Raw genomic sequence first — 16,252 nt, 5'->3', positions numbered from 1 at the left:
TAGTATAATTAATCAATCACACGATATTTTTAAAAAATTAAATATCCAGACGCCATTTTTAAATTTCCTAAAATGTCTTGCAAAACTTTACCCAATTTGGGTTCATGGCTGTGAGTTTGGGATATTATGAGACTCAATTTGTATGTTACATGAAAATTAGGCTTTTATGCGATTTGATCCTCTCAAAAAAAAAAAAAAAAATTGGTCCGAGTGGACGTTCGGTTATTCGGTTCGATTTTTATTAAACTTTGATTTGGTGGTGAGACATCACCATAATGACTCTAGTGGAATGGTCAAAATCTCTTCACTTTCCTGGTAAGGAATGTTTTGTTCTAAATTTATTGATTAGACTAATTCAAATTCATATCACGTAATGCTAGTTTAAGAAAGAAATACTTTCTACCAGTATTTTTTCATTTTTAGAGCTTGAATCAAAAAAATATTTTATTTTGTTGTGAGTGTAATCTTCAAATCCTTGTGGTATCACGAGGTTATTTCACCAGGACTTACAACAAGGAAAAGAAAAAAAAAGATATAATTTGAGGAAAATATAAAATATGAAAAAGTGTCGCATTAAAGTTAAAAAAAAAAATTAAGTAGGCGTTTGATCGTGAAATTCAAATATTTTTCATTGAATTTATAGAATTGAAATTGAAAATGGAATTACGTTTAATTATATTTTTCTTGCAAATGAAAGAAAAAAATAACGAGACATCAAACTTCTTTGAAATAAAGTGAAAAATTATTTGAAAAAAAATAATAAATAATTCACATAACATCCGAAAGTAGCTTTCTCAATCTCGACAATTGGAGTTAATAACTTTGATGGTCACTCAACTATCAATTTTTTTCACATAAAGTCACTCAACTTTCATTTTCAACTCAAAAGTCACTCAATTATGACTTCTTTGCACAAAAAGTCATTTAATATATTTAATTATTTTTTTATTAAAATTTGCTAACGTGAAATTTTAATTATTAACCAAAATTTTAAGAACCAAATATATATCCATTTAAACCATTTAATGACCTGCCCCATTTAACCCGACCCGCTATAAATATAATATTAAACTTTTTATTTTACCATTAATTCTCTAAATTATTTTCCCTTGTCTCCCTCCATTATTTCCTTAATTCTTCGTTTTCTTTTCTTTTCTTTTTTAATTTCTCAATTTCAACTTCTTCTTCACATATCAATAATATATCAAGATTGTGAAGTTGGGTAGACAATTATTTGATGCTAAGTGAGAACAGAGAGGTTACGAAAACTTCAAAAAAATAAATAGAGAGGTTGATAAATTGAAGTAGATGTTGTCCATGGTGATGGATGACTTGGTGGTTAAGCCGTATGCCAATAAAACTGGCGTATTAAAAAAATAATTTAATATTATATTTATAGCAGGTCGGGTTAAATGGAACGGGTAATTAAATGGATATATATTTGGTTCTTAAAATTTTGGTTAATAATTAAAATTTCATGTCAGCAAATTTTAATGAAAAAAATAATTAAATTGGTTGAGTGACTTTCTGTGCAAAAAAAATCATAGTTGAGTGACTTTTGAGTTGAAAATGAAAGTTGAGTGACTTTCTATGAAAAGAATTGATAGTTGAGTGACCATCTAAGTTATTAACTCCGACAATTGCTTATTAACAAGTGTTATGAGTTCGTAGAAGGCATGTTGTGCATTAATTCCAAAAATACTCTCTTCGAAAATCTAGGTACAACACCTCTAAGCAGTAAAATTATCCTCGAGTGCCTTACTATTTTGAGCTATTAAAACGCCGCAGATATATGAGTATTTTTTTCACTCTGAAAAAGTCGAAAGGCAGTGTACTTATATATACCCTTTCTTGAACCCCACAGTCCACAGTAAGACCTAGCCGCTTCTCATTTTCTTGCCTCTTAAACCCTGAAAATTTGTCTTCTTCAGGTTTGTTTTTTAATTATTTTTTTGAGATGGGTTTATGCTTATTTTGCTATATTATGGTTATTTGCCTTGTTTTTTTGTTATGGTTCTTGATTTTTAGTTTATATGAAGCTTTGCAAGTGTTTGGGGTATATTGGTTTTATGTTTGGTTCATGTTGTAGAACTCTTACTCGTTGTTTTTTGATGTTTGGTGATAAAAATGAGTATTTTGAGATGGTTTTATGCTTATTTGGTTATGCTATGGTTCTTTGCCTTATTGTTTTGTTAGGGTTCTTGATTTTTTGTTAGTATGGAACTTTGTTAAGTCTTTGTGGTCTCTTGGTTTTATGTTTGGTTCATGTGGTATAACTTTTACTCATTGTTTTTTGATGTTTGATGAAAAAATGAGTTTTTTGAGATGGGTTTATGCTTATTTGATTATATTATGGTTCTTTACCTTATTGTTTTGCTATGGTTTTGATTTTTAGTTAATATGGAGCTTTGTTAAGTCTTTGGGGTATATTGGTTTTATGTTTGGTTTATATTGTAGAGCTTTTACTCATTGTCTTTTGATGTTTGGTGAAAAAAATGTGTTTTTTTAGATGGATTTATGCTTATTTGGTTATATCATGGTTATTTACCTAATTGTTATGTTATGTTTCTTTATTTTTTGGTTAATATGGAGCTTTGGTAATTCTTTGGTTTATCTTGGTTTTAAGTTTGGTTTAATATTGTAGAACTTTTACTCATTGTTTTTCATGTTTGGTTAAAAAAAAATCACTCTTTACCCTATTCAAGTCTGATAATGTTTTCTTTGTAGAACTTTTACTCATTGGCTTTATTTTGTTTGGTGAAAAAAAAATTGTTCTTTGTTCTGTTCAAAGTGAGATAATGCCTTGTCCTTCTTATTAGTTTGTTATTAGTGGTGTTTCTTTTTCTTGTATGTATGAAGTGTATTTCTCTAATTTGTGTAATTGAGTTAAACGAGTTTGATGATTGTTCTGTTTTGAAATAAAGATACTTCAAAGTTGCTCTCACTTATTATTTGCTTCAGAAATTTAATTGACCACTGGTGAATGATTAGCTAGTTGGCAGGGACAAATCCGCAATGCAGCGTACGTGTTTGGCAAAACCAACTCTGTATTTCTGTTGAAAAATTCACTCAATATGTATAAATTATCTATACAGAACCTAGTAAATTAATTTTTTAAAAGCTAGAACTCATAAACTCAAAGTCTTTGTGAAGATGGCTGTGAACCTAAGATGAGTTCTAATATCTAGTAACAAATCCCAGGGGGGATAAAGAGTGAAGGGAAAGAGGGGGACCTAGAGAGCTTATAGATTTCACTGCATATGTGGTTTCAGAAATCTTGTTTGTGAATGTGTGCCACTATGTGTTTTTTATTTGAGTATGCATTTAAATGAGCGAGTTTTGCTTCGTTTAGTCGTGCCACTCGTCTACCCTTTGTATAAGTCTTCTGCTTTGTCAATCTTCTTATTGATGTTGCCTGTCAGATTAAAGGTTTTCATACTTAAAAGCTAAATTTGTATAACCTTCTTTTATTTTTTTTATAGATATCTATGGCTTTCTACAACAAAATTGGTGGTCTTTTGAGGCAGAGCATTTCAACAAGTGGCAATGCATTGAACGCACAATCATCAGCACCTTCAATGCTTAACGCCATCCGTTGCATGTCAACAAAGCTTTTTGTTGGAGGTATGTGACTAGCAGTCTGAAAAAAATACCGCAAGTATTGCTTCTTAGTGAATACTTAGCGACATATAAAGTTTGCTTATTTATTCCTCAATTTAATAGGTCTTTCATTTGGAACTGATGATCAGTCACTGAAGGAAGCCTTCACCAGCTTTGGTGATGTCGTCGAGGGTAATCTCCAAACTATCTAGAGTCTGTCTTGCTTTAGTTTTCATCTTGTTTTTATCCTCCGATGATGAATATTTGAATGAACAACACAATGAAAATCAAGTTAGATGAAAAATACTATCTTTTATGAATGAGCATACATAGTACGATATGTATCTGATAATAGCTTACGATGTATATAATTTTAACCTATATATGGCATGGTGGATGCATAAATTTACCTGTTGTCTTGTGTTCCTCTTGCTAACTAGGCTATGAAACTTGATGGGTTTTCTGCAGCTCATGATTTGTGTCATGACCTTAAATGTTCATATAACGAGTGATCCTCACGTTTTTGTCATTAATTGCATATTTGGTTGCATACTCTAGTGATTGGGCTGGGATAGTGGCATTTTTCTGATAGTTTCTTATTTTGTTCTATCGGTTAAGGCATTATCAGTTACTATCGTCATCTCCCTCGTTTAAGTTGTGGGTGCTAGGATTAGTTTAAAATTGGAGTTGAACCAATATTTCTGGGTTTTTTGACATGCTTCTCCCTTTCATCTCGCTTGCTAGCTCTTACTTTCTGCTGTTTGAACTTTGCTCGTGTGTTAAATACTCGTGTACTTTGATTGTGGCACAGCTAAGGTCATCATGGATAGAGATTCTGGGAAATCAAAGGGATTTGGATTCGTGAACTTCACAGACGGCGAATCTGCCCATGAGGCTATGTCAGCAATGGATGGACAGGTAAATTTTGTTAGTAATACATGAAACCATTGAATATGCAAGTGGAATACCCCACCTTTGATTTATGCCTTTGTATAGTTTAAGGGGCTGTTTGGTTACAAGGATTAGGTGCATTTATACCGTGTAAAAATTTTCGGATTGAATTTTGTACCATGGTCGGTTGTGGATATTAGTTGAAATCAACAAACATACTTAGTGTAGTCTTACAAAGTGGGGTATGGGGAGGGTAAAACATATGCAGATCTTACTCCTACCTCTCAGAAGTGGAGAGGCTGATTATTCATGAATCATGGCTGATATCACATTATGCTCCGTGCAGGATCTCAACGGGAGGAACATCCGCGTCTCTCTAGCCCAAGAGAGAGCTCCACGCAGTGGTGGTTTTCGTTCAGGTGGCGGTGGATATGGTGGTGGTGGATTTGGCGGTGGCTATGGTGGATCTAGACAAAATGATGCATACTAAGTAAAACTTGTAATCTTTGCTCACTTGTCTATACAGGCATGGCGAATTTCGTAGGTAGGAGATAGGATTTAAACGTGATGTTGTGTTGAACGGATTTTCCTTAGCTTTTAATGTATGCTTTTATATTAAGGTTTATCTTATGGTCACTTGACTACTTCTGTCTTCTAATTATTCTTAACTTCATGGTATCCCCTTGCCCTAACTCTTGGCCTATGTTGGCAAGGTGATCGAATTAGAAAAATACTTGGTATTTTAATGGAGAAGTATAGTCGAGTATATTACTATTGATCGAGTTTTTTATGTGCTTAAGTTAAAAAAAAAAATGTGATTGAACTTCAGTCATATGTACCTAAATGTAAACTTTGTGCAGTCAGACTTCATTAAAGACACTGTATATCTGAAATTATGTAAGCACGCTAGTTAAATGACGATGTTAAGATTGGATATCCATACACTTCACCCTTATATATGCAATTATACAATATTAATTTGGGCTAGGACCATTTGGTCTAGTTCTGTAAAGCCCAGGAAACAAGTCTTAAAGCCCAAGGTATATAGAAAAGATGCAAATGTCGATTAATTTTGAATTAAGGGTGTATTCAATACGAAGAAAAATATTTATAAGTGGTTTGTTTCTATTTTTTTGTTGTGAGTATGTAGATAAAAATTATAATTACAAACATTTGTATATAATTTAGATAAATATTGTGGGGAGGTGGTCGAGATAGGGTAGGGGTGAATGTGGCGGACCCAGGACTTTCGTTTAGGGGGTTCGAAAAATAAAAGTATAAACGTGTATATATAAGCTAACAAAACAAAATTTCAAGAAAGTAGTAGTATTTAGTTTTAATGGCGGACCCTTGAATTTTTTTGGGTTTAAAACCATACTTTTAGCATGTTTTATAAAATAAAAAAACTAAAAAAAACGTGAAAACGGAACACAAACCTTAAAAAAAAAAAAAAAAAAAAACTGAAACTAAAAAAAATAAAACGCTAATGCAGGGATTCGAACCCTCAACATGAGACTTAATTTTCAAGGAACCTGCCACCGGGCTATCTCTTTCTCCTTGTCATTGAGGGGGTTCAAAATATATATATCCACATAAATACAGAAAATTACCTTATATATACAGTGTAGTTTTTTGCCGAGGGGGTTCGGGTGAACCCCCTGGAACCAACGTGGGTCCGCCCCTGGGGGTGATAGGGTGGTGAGTGGTGATGATGGGGGTTATACAGAGGTAAAGGTGAAGATGAGGTGTGTTGAACGATGCAAAGAACACAATCAATGTGAAATGTTATTTGTATAACTTATTTTTCCTACTTACATTAGATAAGTCCGTTTTTTTTATTCTTAATGAACTTATTTTCCTAAGAAAGTGTTTTTTTCATACTTCATGTGTAGCACCAATTATTCACTTTCTTGTTAACAAAGAACTTTAATTGCTTTTCTAAAGTCTAAATTTCAATTGACATGAAATCATAGCCCTTAATTAATATATTTAATATAATAATAAGAATGTTGTCCCACTACTTACATACAAATTCTAGAGTAAATTAAAGTCTTTTCAATGTCTAATAATCTTATTGCTAATTGGCTTTTTGTGCAACAAATTAAGCCTTGCCGACACTTTTATTTTCTTTAATGTCCTTTTCATGATTGAGTTATTAACATGTGCCTATGGTCCAAATAAATTGATATTTACAAATCAATTAAGAGTATGACACTTACTTGAATTAAGGGGCTCATCAAAAATAACTTCTTTTTTTTAAAAATTATAACGGATTAAATATGTTATTATTGTTGTTATAATTAAGAGTGTGACATTACTAATTACAAAGCAAAGTTATTGTCTATGCTCAAACATGTGAAACAAGCTCGAAGAGTTTGGTATAAAGAAAATAGGATGAGAGGAAATTGTGAATGAATCTTGAGTTAGAGACTTTAGGGTTATATAGGGTGAAGAATATTAAGTTTTATAGCAGCTTACAATATTATGTGTGAAAATGAAAATATATATAAAACTAAAAATAAATTTATAAAATACGAGTATTAAACCAATTGACCCATTGGAATTTCAACTTCTATGAATAAAAATATCATGATTAATCTGACGTTGAGTTTATACCAGCCTTGTTATAAATATTTTTTCGATAAACGAAATTTTATGATTGTGTTATGAAGTTCAACCTTATATTGTTGAAACTTTAAGACGCTAATATGAAGTTTAGTAAGAATTCTAGACTTTAAATATATAAAAGCAATCTTAAATTTCATGAAAAATTGAGATAATAGTCAAATGCTTCCCTAATCTATTACCCAACTATCAATTACATATTTATACTTTACGGGGTTCTATTACCTCAGATTATTCTTGTAATATTTTCTAATTAAATCCTTATATATATATATATATATATATATATATATATATATATATATATATATATATATATATATATATATTGTGATTTGTGAACACGTTTGTTGTTGACCAAAAGCTACAAAAATCAGTTCTTGGTAAGTTATTATTTTAGGTTACAATTAAACCTATAGTTTTGTAAGTAACTTCATAATTAAATCAAATAACAAAGTATCATGTTGTTGCAAACATTTTGGATCTTGTCCAACAAATTTTATGTTCAGAAAAGTATGTATATGTAAATAAAACTTATAAAAATTCCATATTAACTTCATTTAGCGACGGAATATTATATGAAAATTTAATTAGTTAAAGAGTTATTTAGCGACAAATTAGCTAGGCATTATCAATAAATTTGAAAATTAATTCTATATTTTCTAGTAGGGTAGAGTTCTAGCTATAAATTCAATAGAAACGAATAGTCCTAGTCAAAATCAAAACCAATTTATCTAGAATTGAATAAGCTATATTTTCTTGAATTCAGAATTTATAAATTCAAAATTTGGATCGGCGCCTTTGAAGTTAGTTTGAATAAATTTTCAATATATTTTCTGAGAAATAATTACAAAGCATGTTTCATTGTCAGCAATCTAGATCTAGCAATCAATGTTCTTCAATTTTGTGGTACTTTCAAAGACTCAACTAATTATTTTTACTCCACCATTCACGGTAGGCCAAGAAAAAAATGGTAAGTTCTAGATTATTTGTCTTAAAATATTATATAGTTTTTTTAAAAATAAAAATATTCTGCAGATATATTTCATTAGATATTAACATGTTGGAGAAAAAATAGAAGTGTGTTGATATGCTACAAATATATAGATTTGGGTATGTGAATATAAATGTTGAGACTGATACATTTAAATAATCAAAAATATGCTCTCTTTAATTATTCATTTTTATACATATTAAAAAAAAAAATAACTTTTGAAAATTAAAAAGTATTATACTCACGACTAGCGTTTGCTTTTTGATGGGAAGATTGTAGGTGTAACACATAAACGGATTCAAAATTTAAAGTAATTTTTGTAATGACTTTAAATAATATTATAACAATAATTGAGTTTACACACAAATAAATATTTATAGATATCTGAACTTTAATTGCTTATCATATATGAACATAACATATTTAATACACAAGACTAAAAAAAATATTTTAATATATAATTTTATTTATTTTTAATTTAAAATAACACCGTTCAAAAAACTTCTTTATTTTCTTAAATTTCATGTTAGGTTAAAATCTGCCAAAGGAGATACTACAATAATAACTGAACTCATATATAAATATTTAGTCAAAATATATTTGTAAAAAGAGAAGAGCGTGTGGGGTAGGCAGACAAAAAATATATTCTTGGTTCTTTATCTAGCTGGACCATTTTCTTTTTATTAATTTATTTTTGCTATTTTTTTCTTTTTTAAAAAAGGAAATTATGCCTTTATTTATGCTTAGATTTTTCTTGTCTAATTGAGTTTATTAAGTTGTGCGCCGGTGCCTAATATTTGTCAAAATCACAAGGTGTTATATGTGGACTTTTTTTATAACATGTCCAAATCAAACAGTAAATCATAACAAAATAGAAAATTAAGATTATATTTGAATTTTCCAAAATAAATAATATTAAAAGTGTCGAATTGATGGATTAGACTGATTTTGGGTGGGTTAAATTTGATTAAGTTAATAAATTGACAAATTAATAGAGTATAATTTATCTTATTAGATATATATTGATAGTTTTTAATGTCAGTCACAAATTTATTAATCTCGATTATAATTTTATATTTAATTGTAAATATTTATATCTATTCAATATTATAATATGTATTTAAAATTATTAACCAATTCACAAACTTAAAATTTTGAATCCAATTATATTAATCACAGTGGGGTATGAGGAGCACAAAGAAGCTAATATGTATTATATGGTCCACAAATATGATGAAATATATGAAGGAATCCACTTTATGAAAAAATGACATTACCTTTTGATTTGTAAAGGTACTGGCAAATGTTTCTGAAAAAGCAGCAACAGATAAGAACTGAAAATAGTTTATGTCAGCATAGTAAAAAACCAAATAGAAAACAGAAAAAAAAAATTAAATACAAGAATGAAAACATATATATTTATTTTTCATTCGTTGTCTAATACTTATATTGAGATTCGACTAAATCTGAATTTGCTTCGAAAATTTTTATATTAGGGGACAACATGCTCATCAACAGAGGATGAAATATAGTAATATTTATTACTCAGTCACGATCAATTATCACAGCTATATATTTTCTGTCAGCTTTAAGTTCTATGATTGGGTAAAACAGCCTTTGGAGGTGTTCATTTTGTACCGTCAGCTTTGCTGTCTGAGGTTGGCCTAGTAAATTTTAGCGATCAATGAAAATTATATAATTTATATATGATTAAAATTATTTTTTTAATTTATGTATTTATAATAAATGTTGAAGCTTCTTTAGCTTCTTGTATTTGTACTTCTTAATATTTTGAATCTCTTACTTAAAATTTTGACTCCATCGTTATAAAAATGATTAAAAAGAAGAAAAAGTGGGAGACTAAGATAGATTCAAATGTACATATAGCAAAAAATGGTTGTTGAGATAGTGAAACCAAATTTCATCTTAAAAGTACAAAGACCCCTTTTCTTCATTGATTATAACTTCCAAACACACACATTTTGAATATTAAATTTACTATTCATGGAATATATGTTCATATGTTATAAGTTGAAGTAGTTATATTTCCTTCTTATTAGTCCATCTAGATTATCAAAAAATAGGAAAGGGAATAGAAACACTTCACAAACGTCATTTCATAACTAGAGTTTGAAGAGGATAACGTCTATCGTATCTTAGCTTATTCCTACTTTATACAACAAAGAGGTTGTTTCTGATTGTCGATAGAGTATTTTTTTTAGATACTGTATAAAGTAGAAAATGTATGAAGCTTATCTTCAAGAAATATACTACTAAAAATTTTTAGCATAAAAATAATGCTAAGATTTTTATAATTAGCTGTACAAGACAAAGAATAGAAATAAATAAGAAAAAGACACAGCATGCATGATTCATGAGTGGCCTATTGAAATAGTTTAAGTTATTAAGTAGTGCTTATTTAACGTATTCTTAAAGTTGTATATATCTTTCCCTTTAATCATGTGTTAAGTTATCTTTTTACTATTTATTATGTGAAGCGCGCTTATAATTATACATCACTTTTTTCTGTCTAAATATTACTCTAATACTTTTGAGAATCATTATTTTACATACACATAAAAATAGGAATTATGTGGACAACCGCATTATGATTTTTCCAAACGTTTTAATTTTTCTTCCAAGTGTAATACAATATATATAAAGTTTGATACGTGTTGATAGCAAAAGTTTTAAAGGAGAAATATTATAAGTTTTGAATGAAAATCTTAGAAAATGATGAAGGTAATTCTGATTATATATGTTGGTAGCGAAAGTTCTTGTCATGTGAGTAATCTTCTTCGTTATATATAAATTATGTGAAATTCGAAATATTAATAGCTAGACGGTAAGATTTTGAGTGGGTAGTTTATTTGGGGCGAATTCTTTTTATTCTTTTTGTAAGAATATTTGGATGAGTAAATTAAATGACTACTTGAAGACAACCTTGCCCATTTTCAATCATAGAAGGCATCTTCAATAAGGATATGAATATTTCTTCTCTCATCTACTTGCAACTACTCAAATAATTACTTTTTTTCCCTATCCGATACTTTGTATCTATGTTGGGGTTTGTTTAAATCTGAATTCTCAAAGGAAAAATGTCACAAAAAATGCAATTATATTAACGTATTTCTTAACAAAGACAAGCTCAAATTAAGACTCGAGACATCTAATTTAAAATTTAAAAAAATATTTATTACCAACACATGTATAGTTTATATCAAATTAAACCAAATAAAAGACAGGAGATCAATCTTGATGGAATCATCATTGTTGTTCCAAAATATTACAATTTATGATTGATATTATTTTTTTTTTGCTTAAATCCTACGTCCAATAATACCTTAAAAATACATTATTATAAACCCCACTTTTCATAGATCTACACTTGCCATTTCCACCCTTCTCTAATTTTCTTATTTTTTATAAATATAAAATTCTATTCCTATTCTAAAAATAAACAAGTAAACATAATTTTGATCCAAATATTACATCATAAGAAACAAAAAAAATATTAAAATAAAGGGTAAAATAGTCTTTTTCACTTCTCCCCTTCATTTGCCTTTTTTACCCTTGGTTGAATCCCATAATAACTCACATACCACTTCACAAATTTCCTTAACCCACTTGACAAATCAGTTGTAGGCTTATATCCAAAATCCCTTAACGCCAGGCTCACGTTAGCATGTGTGAACGGAACGTCGCCGTTTCGTGGCATTTTAATAACATTCTTTTTAGCCTTAACATTCAATAAATTTTCGAGAATTGCCACTAACTTCTTCACCGACACAGGCGAAGTATTCCCCAAATTGTAAACCCTCAATTGCGCCGGACCTCTCTTCTTTCCGCCGCTCCCGGTGCTCTTCTCCGCCGTATCCAACGCGCCGACGCATCCTTTTACTATATCATCGATGTACGTGAAGTCACGCGCCACCTCTTTATCGTCCTGAGTGACGTACACGTTAATCGATTTCCCCTGAATCATATCCTTTGTGAAGAAGAAATACGCCATGTCTGGTCTTCCCCAAGGTCCGTAAACAGTGAAAAATCTCAAACCTGTTAATGAAAGCCCGTAGATATGGTTATATGTATGTGCAATTGCTTCCCCTGCTTTCTTCGTTGCAGCGTATAAACTCGCTGGTTGATCTGTTCTGTGATCTTCGGAGAATGGAACTTTGGTGTTCAATCCATAGACAGAGCTCGACGAAGCCCAGACTATTGCAGGTTGTGGATCTGCAGCTTTAGCGATTTCTAACAGATTTACAAACCCAGCTACGTTTGAGTTTACATAAGAGAGAGGATTCTGCATCGCGTAACGAACACCTGCTTGTGCAGCTAGATGAAGGATATGAGTAAAAGGAACAATGTCGAAAAGCTTTCTCAGAAGCTCTGTATCGTTAATATCACCTTCCACAATGAAAATCTGATGCTTCGTTAACTGATCTTGACGAGCACGTTTCAATGAAGGATCGTAGTATGAATTGAAATTGTCTAGACCTAAAACACCATCGCCACGTTTCTTCAATGCTAAAGAACAATGGGAACCAACGAATCCAGCTGCTCCCGTCACGAGGACGGATAGCCCGTTAGGGCGGTGGGGAGTCGAGGAGTGACGAACTTGTTTCTCCCACGACGCCCCACCGCCATAAATGGCGGAAGAAAGGAGATTATGGGTAGTTGTGTGAATATTGTTGTTGAAAGTTTTTTCCGAAGTTAACGGAGGGTAATTTATAGTGAAGAAGAAAATAAGTAAGAGCGCCACTAATAGAGTGACACGAAATAAAAGTTTAGACGATGCAGCGATGAGTTTTGTGCTATTTACTTTTCGAATATAGCTGTTGTAGCGCTCTAGCTTTGTGGTTTTGCTTGTGTCAGGTGGCGACGCCATTATAGTTTTGAAAACTTTTGCTATATATGTATCTATATCAATACACAAAATGATTAATTTATCGTTTTGATATTGCAGAATATAAGAGGAAGAGAATGAAGTGAAATGAAAGATGTATGGTTATTGGGAAATGTGGAAATGGGGAGTGCTTTGGATTGAGCAAGCCCCTGAGGAAAGAAGGGGAAAGAAGAGATGATGTTTATAAAGGAAGAAGGATTGGTGTGTGTGTGAAAGAAATAAGAGTGGTGGACCAAAGAGAGGGAGGGAGGGTGGTATTGAGTTGTAGTTGGTTGGAGGCCACTTTCTTTTTTTAGTATTCTACAATCTATATTTTTAAAATTAAAAAAATTAAGTGGAAAAAAAAAGTTTAAAAAAATTAGGTGAATTGGTTTATGAATGATCTCTATGAGACTAGGACTATTTGATCTCCATTCTCTATAATATTTTGATCCAAAATTTGATCTTTATAACATACTTGTTTATATTTGATTTAATATATTTTTAAAAATTATAAATACAATAAAAAGTTAACTATATTATTCTTGAATACTATTTCTTTCATTTTCATATTACTCATTATGTTTGTTTTTTTTACACTTCCATCTTTTTACTACTTAATGATTATCTCTCTTCAATTATAAATTACACTTTCTTTAAGAACAAAATCAAGCTAATTTTTTACTAAGGGTAAATGAGACTAAAATATTTAATAATTTCATTTTAATTTTATGAAATGATAAATAAATTGAGACAAGTACTTATAGTAATCTTGACAACTAATATGAGATGAAGAGATTATAACTCATCTTAATTATGTTGGAAAATGAATTGAAAATAATTAAAATATGAATAACAAGTATAAAATAGGTATAAAATGGTCAATCATCTCTTGAATTTTTAAATTTGATGAAAATGGACATATTTGTAATATCATAAACAAGTAAAAGTAATGAAAAACAAACAATGATTTGAAAAAAATGCACAATATGCAGATTTCACTCCTACCTTCGCGAGTTAGAGGGAGGCATGGAGTATATTCTAAGGGAATTTTGAAATGCAAAACCAGATATCTTGGATTGCACATTGGATACTTAGCTAAGCACATTTAATGAAACATAAGATAAATCTACAAGTGGTGAAACATAAGTAATTTTCTAATATCATTATAAAAATGAATCAAGGAAATAAAAATAGATTTGATGTTAAGAAAAGACTTTATTTGACACTCAAGAGTGAATACTAATTAGGTCATACTGAGTAAATAAAAATAACTTGGCATTAAAAAAAATATTACAAGTAGCTACATAGATATAAATAATAAAATACTACATTAATGAGTAAATAGAATTTGCTTTCTAGGAATAAGCCAAATTGGTCCTCAACTTTTAGATATTTATATAATGGCCCTTGCATTTATGTAAGGGTTGAAATGCCAGCTAAAAATTGACTCAAATTTGTATAAAGAATTTCAAAACCATGTGAGATACACATGAGGAATTTATGAGAAGTGTAAACACTGATCCTTGACTTACGTACTCTTATTCAACATTATACAACTCACGAACGGACTGCGGTGCAGTGATGAAACTGTTTTACTTTTAACTAGAGGTTAGATCAAGTTTGAACTCTGAATATAGAAGAAATCATATTAAAAAGGCCACTCTTGAATGGACCTTGCAATGCGTGATCCGTTCTTACTGAAATATAAAAAAAAGTTGTTACAAATGAGGCATGAAGAAAGTATGACATACGCAGACTTATCTTTGTGGAGGTAAAGAGATTTTTCTAATAGACTTCGGCTCAAAAGTAAAGTTTACTAAACTCGATTTGCAAGAACATATGACAAGATACAAGGCAAATGAATAAGTAGTAATACATATTAAAGAAGAAGAGAATACGTGACTACTATCATGATTAAACCTAATTAATTTTAGTGAAATAGTTTGTAAAAAATAAATAAAAATGTTTAAGTTAGAAATTACTATTGTTGATTTAATTGATCCTTTGTCTACAAAAATAATGACTTTAAAGATGGAATCTAAAAAGCCATTATCCTCTTGTTTTACTTCAATTATTATTATCATTTTATTGTTGTTGCTTTCCTTTTTCCCTATTTTATCTTTTAGTAATATTTTCTTTTATTTTATTAGGAATAAAGTGTGTGACTGTTTGTTTGTCACCGACGAAATATTTTAAACTAGAGAGCTTAGGCAATTCTAATTATTAATATTATACACCTATTTAATTAATGAAGGGTTATAAATGGTTTAGATCTAGGGTTTAGTTTGGACAAGATTAAAAAAAAGTTCTATTATTTGTCATATTTTGATATGTTTTGGAACAGTATTCTTAATTGAGGTGCAGTAGAGCTCGCGGAATGGCCTATAGAGGTGTCAAATTAATGGATCGATTATATATAATTCAGTCTTTGCATACATCTATACTTTAGCGTAAATCACATGAAGTAAGACGACATCAAAACAAACCAAATTTAATGTCACCAATATTTTATTTTGTACGTATGTTTTTTATATTTACATTGTTTGTTGATTTTAAAATTTTGAGAATTTATTGAGATGACTGAACCTTTAGGTATAGGCACATTCATCATCACTATGCACTGGGAAATACAACGTGCATGTGCATGGGTAGTGAGCGACAACGTAGTTTACGTAACAAATTCATTGAACTAACTTTTAATTATATGTATGGAATTAAATATATTTTGCTGATTTTACAAAATTGTCTTTTTATATCAAAGTTTCATATGGAACGGTTTGGCCAAAATTGTAAGGCACTTAGTCAAAATTTAAGTTATATGGACTAACAGTATAAAAGATGATGATCGTGGTTTGTGATCGATTAATTGAGTTTTCTCTGGTTAGTGGGGATATTAATTAGGTATTTTTGTCCCTTTCTTATTGTAGATTTTCCGGTCATACCAATCGTAGCTGTATTATTTTTGTAGTTTCATGTCATCAAACATTTTTTGTTATTATCTATTATTTTTTGTATTTCGGTTGTAATCACATTATTTTGCTATTATTACTGTCTTGTTTGCTCAATGTTGTATAATTATTTTCCCTATTGTTTGTTATATATTTATAGTTTTTTTTTCAAACTATTATGATATATGTTATTTGAATCGAGGGATTTTTGGAAATATCCCTACCTCTATAAGGCAAGGGTAAATTAAAGGCTGCCTACACTTTACTTTTTTCAGGTCCACTTATAAGATTACACTGAATATGTTA

At 30.1% G+C, this 16,252-nt stretch overlaps 2 protein-coding genes across 2 annotated transcripts; one reads left to right on the top strand and one right to left on the bottom strand.

The window, feature by feature from the left end:
* Positions 1-1,818: 1,818 nt before the first annotated feature.
* Positions 1,819-5,116, top strand: LOC125808847 (glycine-rich RNA-binding protein 4, mitochondrial-like). Its single transcript, XM_049488509.1, has 5 exons — positions 1,819-1,931; positions 3,483-3,624; positions 3,724-3,792; positions 4,412-4,518; positions 4,838-5,116. Exons 2-5 carry the CDS (start codon positions 3,489-3,491, stop codon positions 4,979-4,981), a joined length of 456 nt encoding a protein of 151 aa, XP_049344466.1. The 5' UTR covers positions 1,819-1,931; positions 3,483-3,488; the 3' UTR covers positions 4,982-5,116.
* Positions 5,117-11,450: 6,334 nt separating this feature from the next.
* On the bottom strand, positions 11,451-13,231 carry LOC125808796 (UDP-glucuronate 4-epimerase 6-like). Its single transcript, XM_049488457.1, has one exon. The coding sequence runs from the start codon at positions 12,996-12,998 to the stop codon at positions 11,652-11,654; it is 1,347 nt and encodes a 448-aa protein (XP_049344414.1). The 5' UTR covers positions 12,999-13,231; the 3' UTR covers positions 11,451-11,651.
* Positions 13,232-16,252: the final 3,021 nt, after the last annotated feature.

This window comes from Solanum verrucosum, unplaced genomic scaffold, assembly GCF_900185275.1.
Source record: "Solanum verrucosum unplaced genomic scaffold, falcon-dt-bn FXZP01000218.1, whole genome shotgun sequence".
Taxonomy (NCBI): Eukaryota; Viridiplantae; Streptophyta; class Magnoliopsida; order Solanales; family Solanaceae; genus Solanum; species Solanum verrucosum.
This window is presented reverse-complemented; position numbering and strand designations above follow the sequence as displayed.

Excerpts from the sequence above, each read along its gene's own strand:
- LOC125808796 (XM_049488457.1), bottom strand. The coding sequence starts at position 12,998 with ATGGCGTCGCCACCTGACACAAGCAAAACCACAAAGCTAGAGCGCTAC.
- LOC125808847 (XM_049488509.1), top strand. The coding sequence starts at position 3,489 with ATGGCTTTCTACAACAAAATTGGTGGTCTTTTGAGGCAGAGCATTTCA. Across the intron at positions 3,625-3,723 it reads AACAAAGCTTTTTGTTGGAG|GTCTTTCATTTGGAACTGAT; the intron begins GTATGTGACTAG and ends TCAATTTAATAG. Across the intron at positions 4,519-4,837 it reads TGTCAGCAATGGATGGACAG|GATCTCAACGGGAGGAACAT; the intron begins GTAAATTTTGTT and ends TGCTCCGTGCAG.